We start from the raw sequence: 15,899 nt of genomic DNA, 5'->3' as shown, positions 1-15,899 counted from the left end.
GGGAAAGGCGTGAGGGGCCGGGACAGGTCCACTGGGACCGGGACAGGTTCATGAAAGGGACTGGGACAGGTCCGTGAGGGGCCGGGACAGGTCTCTGAGGGATCGGGACAGGTCCGTGAGGGACAGGGACTGGTCCGTGCTGGGACAGGTCCATGAAAGGGAACTGGGTCAGGTCTGTGAGGGGGCTGGGACATGTCCATGCTGGGACCGGGACAGTTCCATGAAAGGACCAGGTGGGATATGTCCGTGAAAGGGCCAGGACAGATTAATGAAAGGGTATCAGGACAGGTCCATGCTGTCACCGGGACAGGTCCGTGCTGGGACCGGGACAGATCTGAGAAAGGGACCGGGACAGGTCTGTGAGGGGGCCAGGACATGTCCATGCTGGGACTGGGACAGTTCCATGAAAGGACCAGGACATGTCCGTGAAGGGCCGGGACAAGTCCGTGAGGGGGCCGGGAGAGGTCCATGCTGTAACAGGGACAGGTCCATGAAAGGGGCAGGGACAGGTCTGTGCTGGGACCAGGACAGATCCGAGGAAGGGACCGGGCCAGGTCTGTGAGGGGGCCGGGACAGGTCCATGCTGGGACCGGGATAGGTCCGTGAAGGGCCGGGACACGTCCGTGAAAGGGACCGGAAAGATTCCGGAAAGGGAACTGGGACAGGTCCATGCTGGGACCGGGACAGGTTCCTGAAAGGGAACTGGGACAGGCCTGTGCTGGGACTGGGACAGGTTCCTGAAAGGGAACTGGGACAGGTCCGTGCTGGGACCGGGACAAGTTCCTGAAAGGGGCCGGGACAGGTCCGTGAAGGGCCGGGACACGTCCGTGAAAGGGACCGGAAAGATTCCGGAAAGGGAACTGGGACAGGTCCGTGCTGGGACCGGGACAGGTCTGCACCCGTCCAGAGCTGGGAAGGAGAGAATGCCTGACTCAGGTGCAGCAGGAAAGGCGTGAGCCTGGAAAGCATCCCCGGCGGGCAGCAGCAGCAGGAGAACGCTCGGGTTTGGAAATTTCTGAGAGCAGAAAACCCCTTTCGCTCTCCCTTTGTAAATCCTCTTCCTCCTCCGCCTGCCCCACGGCGTCCTTTGCTCAGCTCCGCTCCTCCCTCACTGCCCTGGGAGCAGCCAGGATGAGCTGAGCTCCGGCAGAGGAGCGGGGCTGGGCTGAGCATCCTGCAGCCCTCAGCTGCCTGTTGTGCCCCCCGCCCCTTCCCACTGCTGGCGCTTAATTAATTGTTCTTATTTTGTTTAGGCAACATCTGGCGCCTTTCAGGTGAAGAACTGATCAAGTTCAGAGATCTTGCTCCGTACTTCATATCTTCATAAACTTCACATCTTAATAAACATGAAACCAGGAGAGGCTGACACCAACAGCAAGGGGCTTAGTCTCAGCTTTGGTGGAGTAGTTTGGAATTGAAATGGTTTTGGGGGAAGGAATATTGTTAGAAGCAGAGAAAGAACAGAGCCCTGGGTATCTGATGTTTACCCATCCTAAGTGGGTGATGGCCCTGGACTGCTGCCATGCTCTGCAGTGGGGAGAGAAGTGTAAAATCCCTGGTTTAGGGGAAAGCACTGAGCCAGGCATGGGCTGAGGGGTGCAGCACACAGGGTGAGATGGATGGGATGAGCTGTAATGATTGTGACATGAGCTGAAGGTGTGGAGTAAAACCCTCAAGCTGTGACCCAGAGCCCACAAAGATCCATGAGGAACTCACCAAGCAGCCCCTGCTCCTTCGGCAGGTGCCAGCTGAGTGCCTGGGGCCAGGGATGAGCTGTGGCACCTCACCGCATCCCAGCATCATTCCCAGGGGTTGTTCTTCCACAGAGAACCATGGAATGGCCCAGACACCTGTCATTCCTAAAAGAGTGATGGAGCTGAACAATCAGCTCTGCTGAGCACTGCCAGAGCATGGCAGGATGTGTTCACCCGTTCATGCCCTGACACCTGGACAAACGAAACCCATGGGAGCGTGAATTAACAAAATCAAAGCCCTGAGAAGCTTTCCTTTGGCATCAGCAAATGTCTGAGGGAGGACAGTGAGCAGTCAGAGATCTTTCCTTTGAGAGGGAATCACCAAACACCACCCAGCCTGACACTTGTGCCACAGGGAAATGCTGGTGCTGTCCCCCAGCTGGGATTTAGGGCACACACTGGGTACCAGCAACACCCAAAATGGGAGAGAACAGACCAGAGCTATAAATAATGCACAGTTTTGGGGACAAACTGAGGGGATTTAGTGGCACTGAGGTCTGAGTTTGGTGTTTCTGGTGTGCCCAGAAGGATGCATCAGCCCTGGCGTGCTGGAGTGACAGCATCTGCTGTAAGAGGACACCACAGAGAATTCAGAAAGTTTCACCAGCAAGAATCATATAATTCCTCAGAATTTTGACAAACAGACTCAGCACAGTTTCAAGTTGGGTTTATTTATGGTCATCACCACCAATTTCCACAAAACTCACTACTGAGTGTCAGTAAATTGCTCAACACACTCAAAAACCTTTTTCTATTCAGCAACCACATATCTTGCACAGAAACTTTTTTACTGATAAGGCAGAAAATATCATCTCAAAAGGAAACACAGATTTCTAGGGCCTGACATACCTGCTAGGACCTATTCTTGGAAGCATTTCCCACACTGTACTTCTCATTTCAGCCAGATCCATCAGTGGCAGCAGCCCTGAGAATGAGCCCAGGTTTGTGCAACATCAGCTGAACCAGCCAGCTCTCAGCACTCATGCCCCACATTCCCTACACAAAATATCTGTAATTTAAACAATAATTTTATGACATGATCACAGCTTATATCTGCCAGCAAGAGAAAGCCTTGTGGGTTTTCCCTGGGAGCATCCTTTGGTAGCAGCGAGAGTGATGCTGATTTAATCAAACTCGTTATTTCTGTCTTAATGAAGACTCTGCTGATGTTCCTGGCTGGCAAAGCTCTCCATGTTTGCTTGAATGCAGCTGGAACTTCTGGGGAGCTGCACTGATACAGTGATTTATTGTCCCTCTCATCCCTGCAAAGCCCCTGCAGCTCCTCAGCCCCAACCTGTGGGTAATTAACACCACCCGCTAACGAGATTTCTCCATCCAGTCCAGGAGGATGTCCAGCTCCCCCAGGGATTTCATGGCTGCAGATGTGACATTCAGCTGAAATTATATATAAGGGAGTGAGTTGTAAGCAGGCACCATCAGTACAACCAACATAAAGAGAATTTAAATATCTGTGTTCATAATATATATAATATATATATGATAATATTAAAATATATATTATAATATAAATATAAATAATAATAGTGGTTGTGATGATGATAATAATAATAATAATAATAATAATAATAATAATAATAATAATAATAATAATGTGTGACCAGGCTCAGTCACCAACTCACCCCTTCATAGTTTGCAAGTATTTGCTTGAATTTCTCCGTGGATTCCTCCCCACACGGGCAATTATTCTGCTCCCGCTGGAAAAACGAGATTAATTCATTAATCTGGGTAGTTTATTTTTAAAAATAAGATTTCAGTCTCTGATTTTGCTGGGCATCATAGTTGACACACTGTGGAACTGTGGGAAAGGTTGCAGGTCCCTAAATCAGACTTTTTCTCACTTGACAGACACAAGGAAAGGACAAATTTTGGCCTTTAGGACCAACAGGGGAGTTTGCTGGTGAGTGGGCAAATATAAAAATCTCCCAGTGGACAGAACACTCTTACACCACTCTGCTTTGTATTCTCCTTCAAAACCATTTATAGAAACAGAGACTTGGCAGCTTTATAAGTGTCCCAGGTTGGTTTCTAGATGAAATATTAAGGGATGCACACCGGGGCAGAGGGCAGGACTTACACACTGCCCGAGCTTCCTCCTCGTGCTGAGGAAGGAGTTGGCAATGCTGCTGATTTTCCTGTTCACAAACGAGTCCTCAGTGCTGCAGTGCTTGAAAACCTTGTCCACGTAGAAGGTGAAGAGCTGATAAGTGATGCAGCATCTGTCTGAAGACTTAGAAAATGAATTTAATGACTAAAAGTTCTTCGAAAGGGGTGTGACCTGCAGCTGCTCTCTAGGATAAAGCATCTCTGACAGGAAGCTCGTGGTAGCTGAGCACAGCAGGACAGTTTGATTCAGAGAAAGCTTCTTCAGTGGTACTCGATTGAAGCTGATAAAATAGATGGGAAATCATTTTAGGCTGATTTTCCAGGAGATCCATCCTCAGCAAATCTCACAAAATGAAACCAGCTGATTTTGCAGCTGGGTATCAGGGGCTGACATCCGGACAGCGACTCCTGCCCAGGGCTTTGGGGTGTGAGAAAGCTGAAAATTTATGATAGAATTTTATGATTTATGATGGATTGCACTTCACTGCTTTTGGATCCTGGGAGGGCTCCCCAGCCAGGACCACCTACCTTGACCTTGTGCAGGGAGTGAGGGTGGGACAGGATGCTCAGGGTCCGGATGGGGTCTCTGGATTGCTGTGGAGAGGACAGAGATGGGCATGGAGCTGCTGGCTCCAGAGGGGCTCCAGGAGCTGCCAGGGGCTCCCCCAGCCCCCCAAAGCCTGGGAAATACTCACAATATTGGCTTTAATTGCTGTGAAGCCAGCCCTGATCTCTGTCATGCTCATGGAAACCCTGCAGGCTCCAAAGTGGAAGATTTTGTCCCCAGCTGTTGGCATCAAATTCACCCAGCAGGACACGGAGAAGAGGCAGAGGAACAGGGGGGATCCTCTCATATCAGCTGCCTAGGAAACCTGCCCAGGGAAGAGATTATTCCTCCTTATTTTCCTAAATAACACAACTGTGATCCGTGTGAAAATACACACATTTTATTTCAAACTTGTACATCTGTATTAAAAACCCTGTACTCATTACTATCTCTTACCCATTTCTTCTTTGCTCCCCGTGAGCAAGAGAAAAAAGATCAAATAATTAACTGAAGAGCTCAAAAAGAAAACGAAAAAGAAATAAAATTAAAATTAATTGCAGTTAAAATGCATCTAAATAAACAGAGTTCTTCTGAAAAGATGATATCAGAAAACATGGATTTGCCCTGGCTGAGGTGTTGGAGGGATCTGGGCTCTTAATCCCCCCCCAAATCCCAGCTGCTGCCTGGAATTGCAGCAAAAGTTTTGCTGGAAGCAGAGGAAGTGGCAGCATTCCCAGTGAAATTAAATTTTTAAGTCTAATGACACAGAAGCAACAGGAGGTAACTGAGTGAAAGTAACAGATCCCAAAAGAAACCAGCTTCCCTCTGGAACAGCATAAATCAAACACAAGTTGTGTTAGCACTGAAAATTAAGATTATTAATGAAAAAAATATTTCAGAGATAGGAACACAAGGAAATACCCAAAAGGACATAGAGCAAAGGGATAAATTCAGTATCTTACCTTGCTCTGCGGTGTGGGCTCACCTCTCACGTACGTCTGGCCTGGAGAGCTCCAAAGGAGGCGTTTTTATCCCGGTACCAGGAGGAAATAACTCCTGGATTAACTTTTGGGATTTTTCTTGCTTTTCCCAGCACGTATTTCCCTTTGTAATTTGCTGAATTAATGAGCTCGTGCAAGGGACCAGCTCTCTCTCCCACAGGTGTTTCCCTCACCTACGGAGGCGGGAACTCTGGCATCACTGCGTGGGTTTTCTTTTGGGAAGAGGGATGTGAAATCCCAAAATTAGGGACCATCCTTGGGGTCACATCCCCAAAACCTCCAAAACATGGAGCAATGCTGGCAATCCCCTCCTGGAGAGGGGCTGTTCCCAGCTGCCCACACTTGGAATGTGGGAAGCTCAGGGGCATCACCCCACAAGATGCCAGTGGTCCCAACACTCCAGGACTTCTGGCAATGGGTCAAGGACATATTTTATGAAAAATGCTTTTGCTAGGATTTTTCTCCTGAGAAGCTGAGAAGCCTCAGAGGAAAAGAAAAACAATAATTATCTGCTGCTGTGGAATGGAACAGGTGCATCTTTGATTGGTCTCATGTGGTTGTTTTTAATTAATGACCAATCAAAGGTCCAGCTGGATCAGGACTCTGGTCAATCACAAGATTTTATTATCATTCCATTCCTTTCCTTTGCTAGCCTTCTGATGAAATCCTTTCTTCTATTCTTTTAGTAGAGTTTTAGTACATTATTTTCTGTTAATAGAATATAATATATATAATAAAATAATAAATCAGCCTTCTGAAACATGGAGTTTCCCTCTCTTCCCCCGTCCTGGGACCCCTGCGAACACCACCACAGCAATGGACCTGGTGGAACTGGTGAAACTCAAGTCCAGGGTTTTCTCCATCATTGTCCTGGCACAAGTGGCCTTTCCCTGCCACTTTCAGGGAATTCTGATCCCAAATTCAAGGAATCCTACTACCAGGTTCAGGGAATGCCGTTCCAAATCTCCTCAGCTCCTGGACACTTCTCCATCCTGTGTCCATGGTGTTGGAGATGCACAGAAACACGAGGTTGGGGGTTTGGAGGACACAGCTCCCCCCCTGCTGTCAGAGGAAATGGTTTCCAGGCTCAGAGGGGATTTTAGGTGATCAGCCCAAATCTGCCACCCTGCAGAAGGACAGAAATTCCAATGTCACCTTCCCAAGCCCCCAGCCCAGTGGCGCAGTGACACCCGTGACCATCTCACCACGAGCTCTCCGTGCTGAGCAAAAGCAGCAGACACATTCTCCTCCCAGCACTTCAGCCCCAGCCTGTCCCCAGGGAACCCACATTTGTCACCTGAGGCTCACTGTCACACGGATGTGGCAGCGCTGGTGCAAACCCCAGGCCCCTGTGCTGTGGTTTGGACATTCCTGCAGCCCCTTGGGAGAGAGCTTCATTCAGTCTGCAAACAAAAACGTGCGGCTACATAAACTCCCTGGAGTTTCTGGGACCAGGAGGGACGGCCAGCTGGACTTGGAGGGCACTGGGGTGGCAAAGTCACCCCTCTCATGCCAGAGGCAGCCTCTGGAGCAGGTTCCTGCAGGGACCAGCAGCCCCAGCGTGTCCCTGTTGCAATGAGCCTGTGCCTGTGGGCCGGGGCTGTCCTGCACGGATCTGCTGGGTGACTAATTAATTTATTGATCGCCAAGCTCAGTCTTGAGCAGAGATCTGTCACTAGGCAAATGGATTTTCTGCCCAGGCTAGTCAGGCTGTTGCACACGGGCTTGCTGGAAGTGCCCCAGGTGTGCCCACCGTGCCTCCCTCACCCGCTGGGAATCAGCCAGAGGGCAGGGCCCAGGCTGCAGCAGGTTGGATTTGCCCTGGCTGAGGTGTTGGAGGGATCTGGGCTCTTAATCCCCCCCCAAATCCCAGCTGCTGCCTGGAATTGCAGCAGAAGTTTTGCTGGAAGCAGAGGAAGTGGCAGCATTCCCAGGAGCCCGGCTCACACCCAGCCCGGGTGAGGAAACAATGGAAGAGGCAGTGAGTTCTTACCTCATTATGTAAATGGCAGATGACATGAAAGCATTTCTTTCTTTTCGGTTTTTTTTTTTTTTCCTTTTGGTAACTGAACTGACGCCCAGGATGGGTCAGCCAAGTGCCAGAAGGCAAGGAGGAGACGTGGCTGTGGGGGAGGTGGAGGAGAGATGCTGGGATGATACAGGAGCAGCAGGGAAACGTTGGATTTTCGAGGTCCAGGGCCTTGTACAGGTCTCTGCATGTGTCCCTCAGCCTCTCTATTCTGTCACTGACCTTCTGCAAAGCAAAAGAAACAGCAGGACCCTCAGCATAAGGGCAAGGAGGAGGAAAACCCCTCCAGGGCGGGGAACAGCCCACAGAGATTTTCGTTTTGGGGTTTTACTGGGTGTGAAATGGTGGTGATGGAGCAGCCCAAGTGCTGGACGTTGGGGATGCCCAAAAGCCTCATTTCAGAGCAGAGGAACCAGCAGGGTTCCCAGAATGGTTTGGGTTGGGAGGGACCTCACAGACCATCTCATGTCCCATGGCAGGGACACCTTCCACTGTCCCAGGCTGCTCCAAACCCTGTCCAGCCTGGCTCTGGACACTTCCAGGCATCCAGGGGCAGCCACAGCTGCTCTGGGCACCCTGTGCCAGGGCCTCAGCACCCTCACAGGGCAGAATTTCTTCCCAAAATCCCATCCATCCCTGCATCCCATCCATCCCTGCCCTCTGGCAGTTTGAAGCCACCAGCACACATTGGACCAAACCCAGAGGGCAGCAAATGCCCCCAGCGTGGCTCTCCCCAGTCTGTCATCAACCCTCCAGCCCCAGCAGCATGGAAACACCCTCAATAAAACAGCAAACCATCCCTCCTTTGCTCTGGGAAGGAAGAGGGAAAGAAGGAGCAGGGATTTCTGAAACTCAGCACTGTGACGCTGCAGATGAGCTCAGTAAAATGGGAAGCGATTCCCGCAGGCACTCGGGGCATGGTTAAAGCTCTGGGGCACCCAGGGCTGGGAATGGGGCAGGGGAGGCTCCTCTCCTCTCCCCAGGAACGCTTCCAGCTACCGGGGGAGGGCTCCTCCCTCGGGGTTTTATGGCAGGCAGGTCGTGGCAGGGCACTCCAAGGGCAGTGACGGCCCAGATAACAAGCAAAGGCAGCAGAGAGGGTTGTGAGCCAGCTGCCCTGGTGCTCAGGAATCACAAATCAGCCCTGGGTGCCATTAACTCATCTGAGAAATCATTTATGCAAAGCCCTTGGCGAGCAGCACCCCACGAGATGCCAGTGGTCCCAACACTCCAGGACTTCTGGCAATGTGTCACGGACAGATTTTATGAAAAATACTTTTGCTAGGATTTTGCCACATCTCACAGGCACAGAAGGGGCTGAGTCGGGATCAGAGGGAATATCCTCAGAGCAGCTGGAAAATGATGCTGTGTCAGGAGAATTAATCCACAAACACCAGAGGTTTATGTCCAAAAAGGAGACAGAGGAGTCCTTTGACTTTATTCCGATAAAGGCAGAGGCCATGGGGCATTGCCCTGGGATCTCTCACATTTTTGGAGGATGCAGCCTCCTTTTTATCCCAATTTCCTTCTCTCTTTCCCCATTTCTGAGGTACTTGAGAGGCCCAGACTTCCCAAAACACCTGAAACCAGAGACTTCCCTCTAATGTACAACCCTCCCTTTTCATTTTTAATTCTTACAGAATTTAGGGTTTTCCCCCATTGTTTCTTTCATCTTTCACTATCCAATTTCATTTATCAGCAAACCTAAAGTTTCTTTGTAAAATCAAATATCTTTTTTCCATTTATCAACCAGTGGAATCCTTCCCATTCTTTATCTCCCAGTGCTGGTTTTATCTACCAGCAGACCCACAGTGAGTGGGGACGATGCTCAGCCCACTGTCACCATCACTGCTATGGTGACAAAACATCTCCAGGGTGACAGAAAGCACCAGGCTGCTGCAGGCACAGGGCTTGGGGCAGTGACTAACACAGGACACGGTCCTGGAGAGCCCTGGAGCGTGACAAGGACCAGACACTCAGAGGGGACAAGGCAGTGACTCACCCCTGGCTGGTTATGTTGGGAAACTCAGCCCTGCTCCGTCGCCTGTGCACTGGGAGTCATCCAACTGGTGTCACTGGGAATTATTGCATTAATTCCCAATAATTAGTTTCAAATCATTCATTTCATCCTAAAAAATAAAAAAAAAAAAAGTCCTTCAAGAAATTGTCAATGAGCTGTTGTGATCCCAAGGCGCCCCGCTCTCAAGGGCTGCTCCCAGACCAGTTTAACACCAGGTTTCCAGTAAAGTGTCTGGGGGTGATAAGGCAGTTTCAATAGTGCCTTTCAAGGCACTTTTTGTGCTTTAAGAAGTTCTGATAACACTCAACAGCCCAGCTTTGGTTTGACATTCTTTGTCATCGCTCCTATTTCACAGCAGCTTTAGGTAAACCATCGTTTCAGATATGAGCCTGATAATGGCTTTTCTCAGGTCCTGTGAGCGAGAGAAATGCTCCCAGAAATTTTCATAAAGGAAGAATTGAGCCTTAATAACAGCATCCAGCAACAACGTCTGGGCTCAGGAACCCTTCCTGGTCTCCTTCAGGAGAGGAGCTGCAAAAACCAACTCACAAAAATGATTGTGGGGTGTTACATTTGCCCTGATAATGCCGTAGCTCATCAAAACCCCAGTCAAATTTTGTTTCCAGCAGCAGAAGAAAATGTTTTTATGTGGTTTTGTCTGCACTGGAGTAATTTCTTTGACACCTGAAGTGATGTAATTTGTGAGCCAGCCCTGCCCTCTGCGTAGCTGGGTGTCAACGGAAAGGGGAAACGCAGCTCTCAGCTCCTTAAAAATCAATATTTAATTGCCAAGAAATCCCTGTCCCTCCAGTCCAAAGCCAAACCCTCGTTTGAAGGAGTGCTAATGTGGCCCTGTCCTCCTGAGCCAGGCACGGACAGCAGCACCCTGCAGGTGCCACCCCTGGTGTCACTCTTTCCATGAGCCTGGCACTCTCTGCCATGGAAACACCCTTAGCCAGCCCTGACGATCAGACTGCTCTTCTCTCTCTTAATTAGTGCAGCTCATTATGGGCAGAAAGCCTGGCCAGGGCCAGCTCCAGCCCTGCCTTCGCCCAGCCCCAGCTCTGCAGTGCTGCTGACAGAAGTAAAAAAAAAAAAAAAGAAAAAAAAATTGTTTTTCTCAGTAAACTCGACAAATGAGTCAGAAAACACTGAGTGAGGAGGTGCTGCCAGAGAGGTACATCATGTTCCCTCTCCTCAGTCACGTTTTGAGCCACAACCCCTTGAATAATTCTGAAAATCAAACACTGGTGCTGCCTTGTAGGGAGCAACAGGCTGAGCGTGGCTCAGGGAAACGTGGATTTATCCAGCCCAGCTCCAAGAGACACCCAGAGCAAAGGCTCAGCTGCTCTCCAGGGCTCTTCCCGTGAGGTTCACACTGCCCAGGGCTCTCAGCAGCTTTAGGATGGGCAGAGCAGCTCCTTGCCCAGCTCTGGGGGCTCAGGGACCTTTGGAGAGCCTAGGCAGTGTCCCTCACCCCAAAACAATGTCTCTCACCCCAAAGCAGTGTCCCTCATCCCAAAACAGTGTCCCTCACCCCAAGACAATGTCCTTCACCCCAAAAAATGTCCCTCATCCAAAACAATGTCCCTCATCCAAGACAATGTCCCTCATGCCAAGACAATATCCCTCATCCAAGACAATGTCCCTCACCCCAAAACAATGTCCCTCATCCAGGACAATGTCCCTCATCCAAGACAATGTCCCTCACCCCAAAACAATGTCCCTCATCCAGGACAATGTCCCTCATCCAAGACAATGTCCCTCATGCCAAGACAATGTCCCTCACCCCAAAACAATGTCCTTCATCCAGGACAATGTCCCTCACCCCAAAACAATGCCCCTTATCCCAAAACAATGTCCCTCATCCAAGACAATGTCCCTCATCCAAGACAATGTTCCTCACCCCAAGACAATGTCCCTCACCCCAAAACAATGTCCCTCATCCAGGACAATGTCCCTCACCCCAAAACAATGTCCCTTACCCAGGACAATGTCCCTCATCCAAAACAATGTCCCTCATCAAGGACAATGTCCCTCACCCCAAGACAATGCCTGAATCCTCCTGATCTAGGACATCACCCATGGTTGTCCCTCTGGGGCTCTTCCTGCCGTCATCAGACACCATCAGCCCAGCCCAGGTGTCCCCAGGTGCAGCAGGGAGGGGACAGTGCCACATCCCCCAGGGAGCATCACCCCAGTGCTGGGGGTGACCCTGGGCTCCCCCTGTCCTGGCTGGGTGTCCTTGGCCAGGTCAGGGACACGTCCCAGCAATGTCACCACCTGTGCCACCTCCTGCCCAGCACAGATGTGACACTTGCCCTGTGACTCACCGATGGCACTGCTGCTGCTGAGACAGGATTTCACCCTGAAAACGGAAAGAAATTGCAAAAGCAATTAAAAAATAAAAGGAAATGTTCTTTTTTTTTTTCCCCCCTCCTCTTCTAAGATTCACCTTTGAGGAAGAGGAAAAGCGTGGTGGAGGATCTCGAGCATCAACAGCTGTTCTGCAGAAAATTCATTTAGTCACCAGAGTGGGGGGTGTGGAAGGTTAGATAATTGTTTCCCCTGCTCTGGCAAAATGTGAACTCATATTTTGGTTATCATAAATGGCATCTTCCCCACAGGGAAATGCATATTTCAGGCTTTTAGAGTTAAATAATTCAGCTCAAAAAGCTCTTTTTTTTTTTCTTCAAAAAGAAAAGCTATCCAGCACTTGGGCTTCAGCTGCCACCTCTGTGTCCATGTGAGTCCACCCAAAGTCCCTGTTCCCAAACCCAGGCTGTTCATGCTCTCTGTGATGCCGAGGAGCAGCCCATGGGAGCCCAGCTCACCTCTGCCCACTTCAGGGACCAACTGGAGAATCAAATTACCCTTGGGAAATTCTCATCCCAAAACTGCAGCAGCTCAGGGGTTGCCCAAAAAGGGGAAGGGACTCATCCATCACATTCCAAGAGTGGTGCCACCAGCAGCACCAGCACCACTGGGACCAGCACGAGGCTCTGGGCCAGGCTCTGCTGGGGTTCCCAAACCCACCACCAGCTCTCCTGTTCCCCAAACCCACCACCAGCTCTCCTGTTCCTCATTACCCAGCTCTCCTGTTCCCCAAACCCACCACCAGCTCTCCTGTTCCCCAAACCCACCACCAGCTCTCCTGTTCCCCAAACCCACCACCAGCTCTCCTGTTCCCCAAACCCATCACCCACCACTCCTGTTCCCCAAACCCATCACCAGCTCTCCTGTTCCCCAAACCCACCACCAGCTCTCCTGTTCCCCAAACCCATCACCCACCACTCCTGTTCCCCAAACCCATCACCAGCTCTCCTGTTCCCTAAACCCACCACCAGCTCTCCTGTTCCCCAAACCCAAACCCATCACTCCTGTTCCCCAAACCCATCACTCCTGTTCCCCAAACCCATCACTCCTATTCCCCAAACCCACCACTCCTATTCCCCAAACTCATCACCAACTCTCCTATTCCCCAAACCCAACACTCCTGTTCCCCATTACCCAGCTCTCCTATTCCTCAAACGCAAACCCATCACTCCTATTCATTCCCCAAACCCATCACCAGCTCTCCTGTTCCCCAAACCCATCACTAACTCTGCTAGTCCCCAAACCCATCACCCATCACTCCTGTTCCCCAAACCCATCACTCCTATTCCCCAAACCCATCATTCCTATTCCCCAAACCCATCACTCCTATTCCCCAAACCCATCACCCATCACTCCTATTCCCCAAACCCATCACTCCTATTCCCCAAACCCATCACCCATCACTCCTGTTCCCCAAACCCATCACTCCTATTCCCCAAACCCATCACCCATCAGTCCTGTTCCCCAAACCCATCACTCCTCTTCCTCCCATCCCTATTCCTGGAGATCTAAAAGCTGCTGTGACAGCAGAAGTCGCACAGGGCCCTTCACAGAAATTCAGGATCACCCAGGCTGGAGGAGGCTTTCCAGATCACCTGGTCCATCAATCCACCCCATAACCACCCCTAAAGCACATTCCCAAAAGTATCTTTTGATGGAAAACCAGACTTGGCAGCAGCCAATGGATGTGACAGTCCCCACAGCCCCTGGGTTTGCCCCACGGGTGAAATGCGCTGACAGTGCAGGGAATAAATGACACCTAATAAAGGAGAAACTGAGAGCTGGCTGCTATCAGCTCCGTTTTTGAACAATCCAGGGAGCAAATGAATCACTCCAATAGCCAGCCAGGTTCAGCTTTCACCAAAACTGAAAACTGTGTTTCAGTAAATTCGCTGTTGGCTCTGTACGCAAGCGGCGCCGGGTTTCGGTTTTGGGTTACTATTGCCCCTCTCAGTTTCACAACCCCGAGGAGCCAAGGCTGGTTTCGGGATGGATGCACGTGAGCCTGGGGAGCTCTGCTCCAGCTCTGGCCCCAGGGCACACAGAGGGGCAGTCAGGGACAAGCAGGGGAGGCTGGCACATCACCGATGCTGGCCTACGCCAATTCCTGCCTGATTTGATAAAAAAACAGAAAAATTGGGCACTGCTTGTTTGCCTCTAGGTGTAAATTGCTGGAAAATCAAGTTCTGGTGCAAGGGTTTTTGGATTTTTCTGGGTTTGTTGTTTTGTTTTTGGTTTGGTTTTTTTTTTGTGTTTTTTGTTGTTATTGTTGTTGTCGTTGTGTTTTTTGTGGTGTTTTTTTTTTTTTTCCTGGATTTTTCTGGATTTTTCCAGAAGCTTCTCCAATTCCCATGGATAGATCTGCCTGGTCCTGGCACACATGGGGAGCACCAGCTTGGCCTTCTGTCTCCTGACCTCGAAGGACACTGAAAGCCCTGGAAATTCCAGAGCATTTCCTCCCTGCACAACCCCTTTTAGCCATCAACATAAATCAGGGGCACTCCGAGGATTTTGGCTCTTCATTTGATTTGTATTTTCGGCAGACACTGCTGAGGGGCAGGGATGAAGTTCCCTCCTTTCCCGACAGCAGAGGAAGTCTGCTTCAGATCTTGTTTTTTCTTCTTTTTCTTTTTTTTGTCTTCTTATTTTTAAACAGTGAGAGGGGTTTTCCAACATTCAACTTTATCTTCCACTTCCTAGTTACAGTCCTCAAAAGCCACAGGGAGAGCAATAACCAAACAGAGACATAAATGCCTGATGCTGGTAAGGAAGTAAATCTTCCTCAGAAAGATAAATCCCAGGGAAATTGTTGAAGAAGCTCGAGGAGAGCAGCTCTGAGCAGGAGTGGAGCTGACACCAGAGCTCCCATGGAGAGCAGCAGGATTTGAATTGAACCCTGCTGCTTTTATAACTCAACTTCTGCCCCCACAGCAGGGGCTTGGAAAGAAATTATCTTTACAGTCCTTTCCAACTCACAGCACTCTATGATTCCATGGTTCTCTTTGGGTCTCCATAGTAAGATATCTGTCAGGAGAAGGAGGCTGGATCACCAGTTCCCTCTGTAAAAAAAAAAAAAAGAGAGAGAAGAGAAGGGAGATTTAAACGCTTTTAAAAGCCTCTGAAACCTCCAAAAACTCATCTGGTGGATCATTTTTTAATCAAAAAAACCACATCAAAGCTTTTGGAGCAGAAAGACACAGTGGGAGCACAGGGAAAATCCCCTGGCAGCTCTGGGGATGCTGCAGCATCCCTTGAGCTCCAAGGATGAGCCACCATCCCCAGCCCAGCCAGGGCTGATCCTCACTTTGTGGGGCGACAAAGAAAACCCAGGATTTCCAAACCCTCTCCGTGACCACCACACAAAAACCACCCCAAAACCCCAGGTGGGGGCTGCCAGGCCAGTGCTGGCTGCAGGGCCTGGTGCTGCTGTGGAAAGTGAGAGAAGCTGGCTCTGAAATTCACCCTGGAGCTTCCGGGCAGCAGCTTGGGCCAATCTGATTTCTCAAACCATGATAAGGAGTTTCTGTCTTATGATCCCTCAGCACTATAAATAGTGGGTTTGTGTTATTGGTCAGAGTTTTGGTGATAAATCATGACAAAGTCAATATTCTCCAGAAGATCCCACCCAAGTAATACCAGAACTAGAAAAAAGAAACTCCTCAAAGCAGCACTTGTGCAATGAACTGCTCAGGGCAAGAGTTGCTCAAAATTGCTTCTGTAGAAGGCTCAAAAACCTACAAAAAAAGGCAGTGCAAGTGATATTTGGGCCAATGGATTATATATTCTGGGGGGTTTTTGCATACTTTTGCACTTTTTAGTTATCTGCAAAGAAGCTCACCTGAGGAAACCTCACTTGGAGCACACAGTCCTCACTCCTGAGACTCCAGTGCCAGGATCCTGTTGGTTTCTCTAAGGACAGTGCTGTGAGCATCATAAAATTCCTGTCAGCTGCTGATTTCAGGGGAAATAAAAGAGATGAAAATGGAACAACACCTCTGTTTGCTTTGTGGAGTGGGAAAAGCCCCATGAGGGTGGTGGCAGCATCCTG

General features: G+C 49.9%; 1 protein-coding gene and 1 long non-coding RNA gene across 3 annotated transcripts; both read right to left on the bottom strand.

Annotated features, from left to right (window-relative positions):
* Positions 1 to 2,503: 2,503 nt before the first annotated feature.
* On the bottom strand, positions 2,504 to 4,975 carry LOC129130492 (interleukin-20-like). Of its 2 annotated transcripts, XM_077190696.1 has the most exons (6): positions 4,882 to 4,975; positions 4,574 to 4,750; positions 4,407 to 4,472; positions 3,850 to 4,002; positions 3,395 to 3,469; positions 2,504 to 3,149 (listed from the first exon to the last, which is right to left on the bottom strand). In XM_077190696.1, the coding sequence occupies exons 2-6, from the start codon at positions 4,730 to 4,732 to the stop codon at positions 3,072 to 3,074; spliced, it is 531 nt and encodes a 176-aa protein (XP_077046811.1). In that variant the 5' UTR covers positions 4,733 to 4,750; positions 4,882 to 4,975; the 3' UTR covers positions 2,504 to 3,071. The 2 variants fall into 2 exon arrangements, with proteins under 2 accessions (XP_077046811.1, XP_054504941.2); XM_054648966.2 differs by having other exon boundaries at positions 4,574 to 4,934.
* A 386-nt stretch (positions 4,976 to 5,361) lies between these two features.
* Positions 5,362 to 11,984, bottom strand: LOC143695717 (uncharacterized). The gene is made up of 5 exons (XR_013185233.1): positions 11,931 to 11,984; positions 11,809 to 11,843; positions 9,458 to 9,584; positions 7,420 to 7,680; positions 5,362 to 6,552 (listed from the first exon to the last, which is right to left on the bottom strand). It is a non-coding gene; the product is annotated as an uncharacterized LOC143695717 (long non-coding RNA).
* Between the last annotated feature and the right edge of the window lie 3,915 nt (positions 11,985 to 15,899).

Source organism: Agelaius phoeniceus, chromosome 25 (assembly GCF_051311805.1).
Source record: "Agelaius phoeniceus isolate bAgePho1 chromosome 25, bAgePho1.hap1, whole genome shotgun sequence".
Lineage (NCBI taxonomy): Eukaryota > Metazoa > Chordata > Aves > Passeriformes > Icteridae > Agelaius > Agelaius phoeniceus.
Note: the sequence above shows the minus strand (reverse complement) of the source record. Positions and strands in the feature narration are given on the sequence as shown.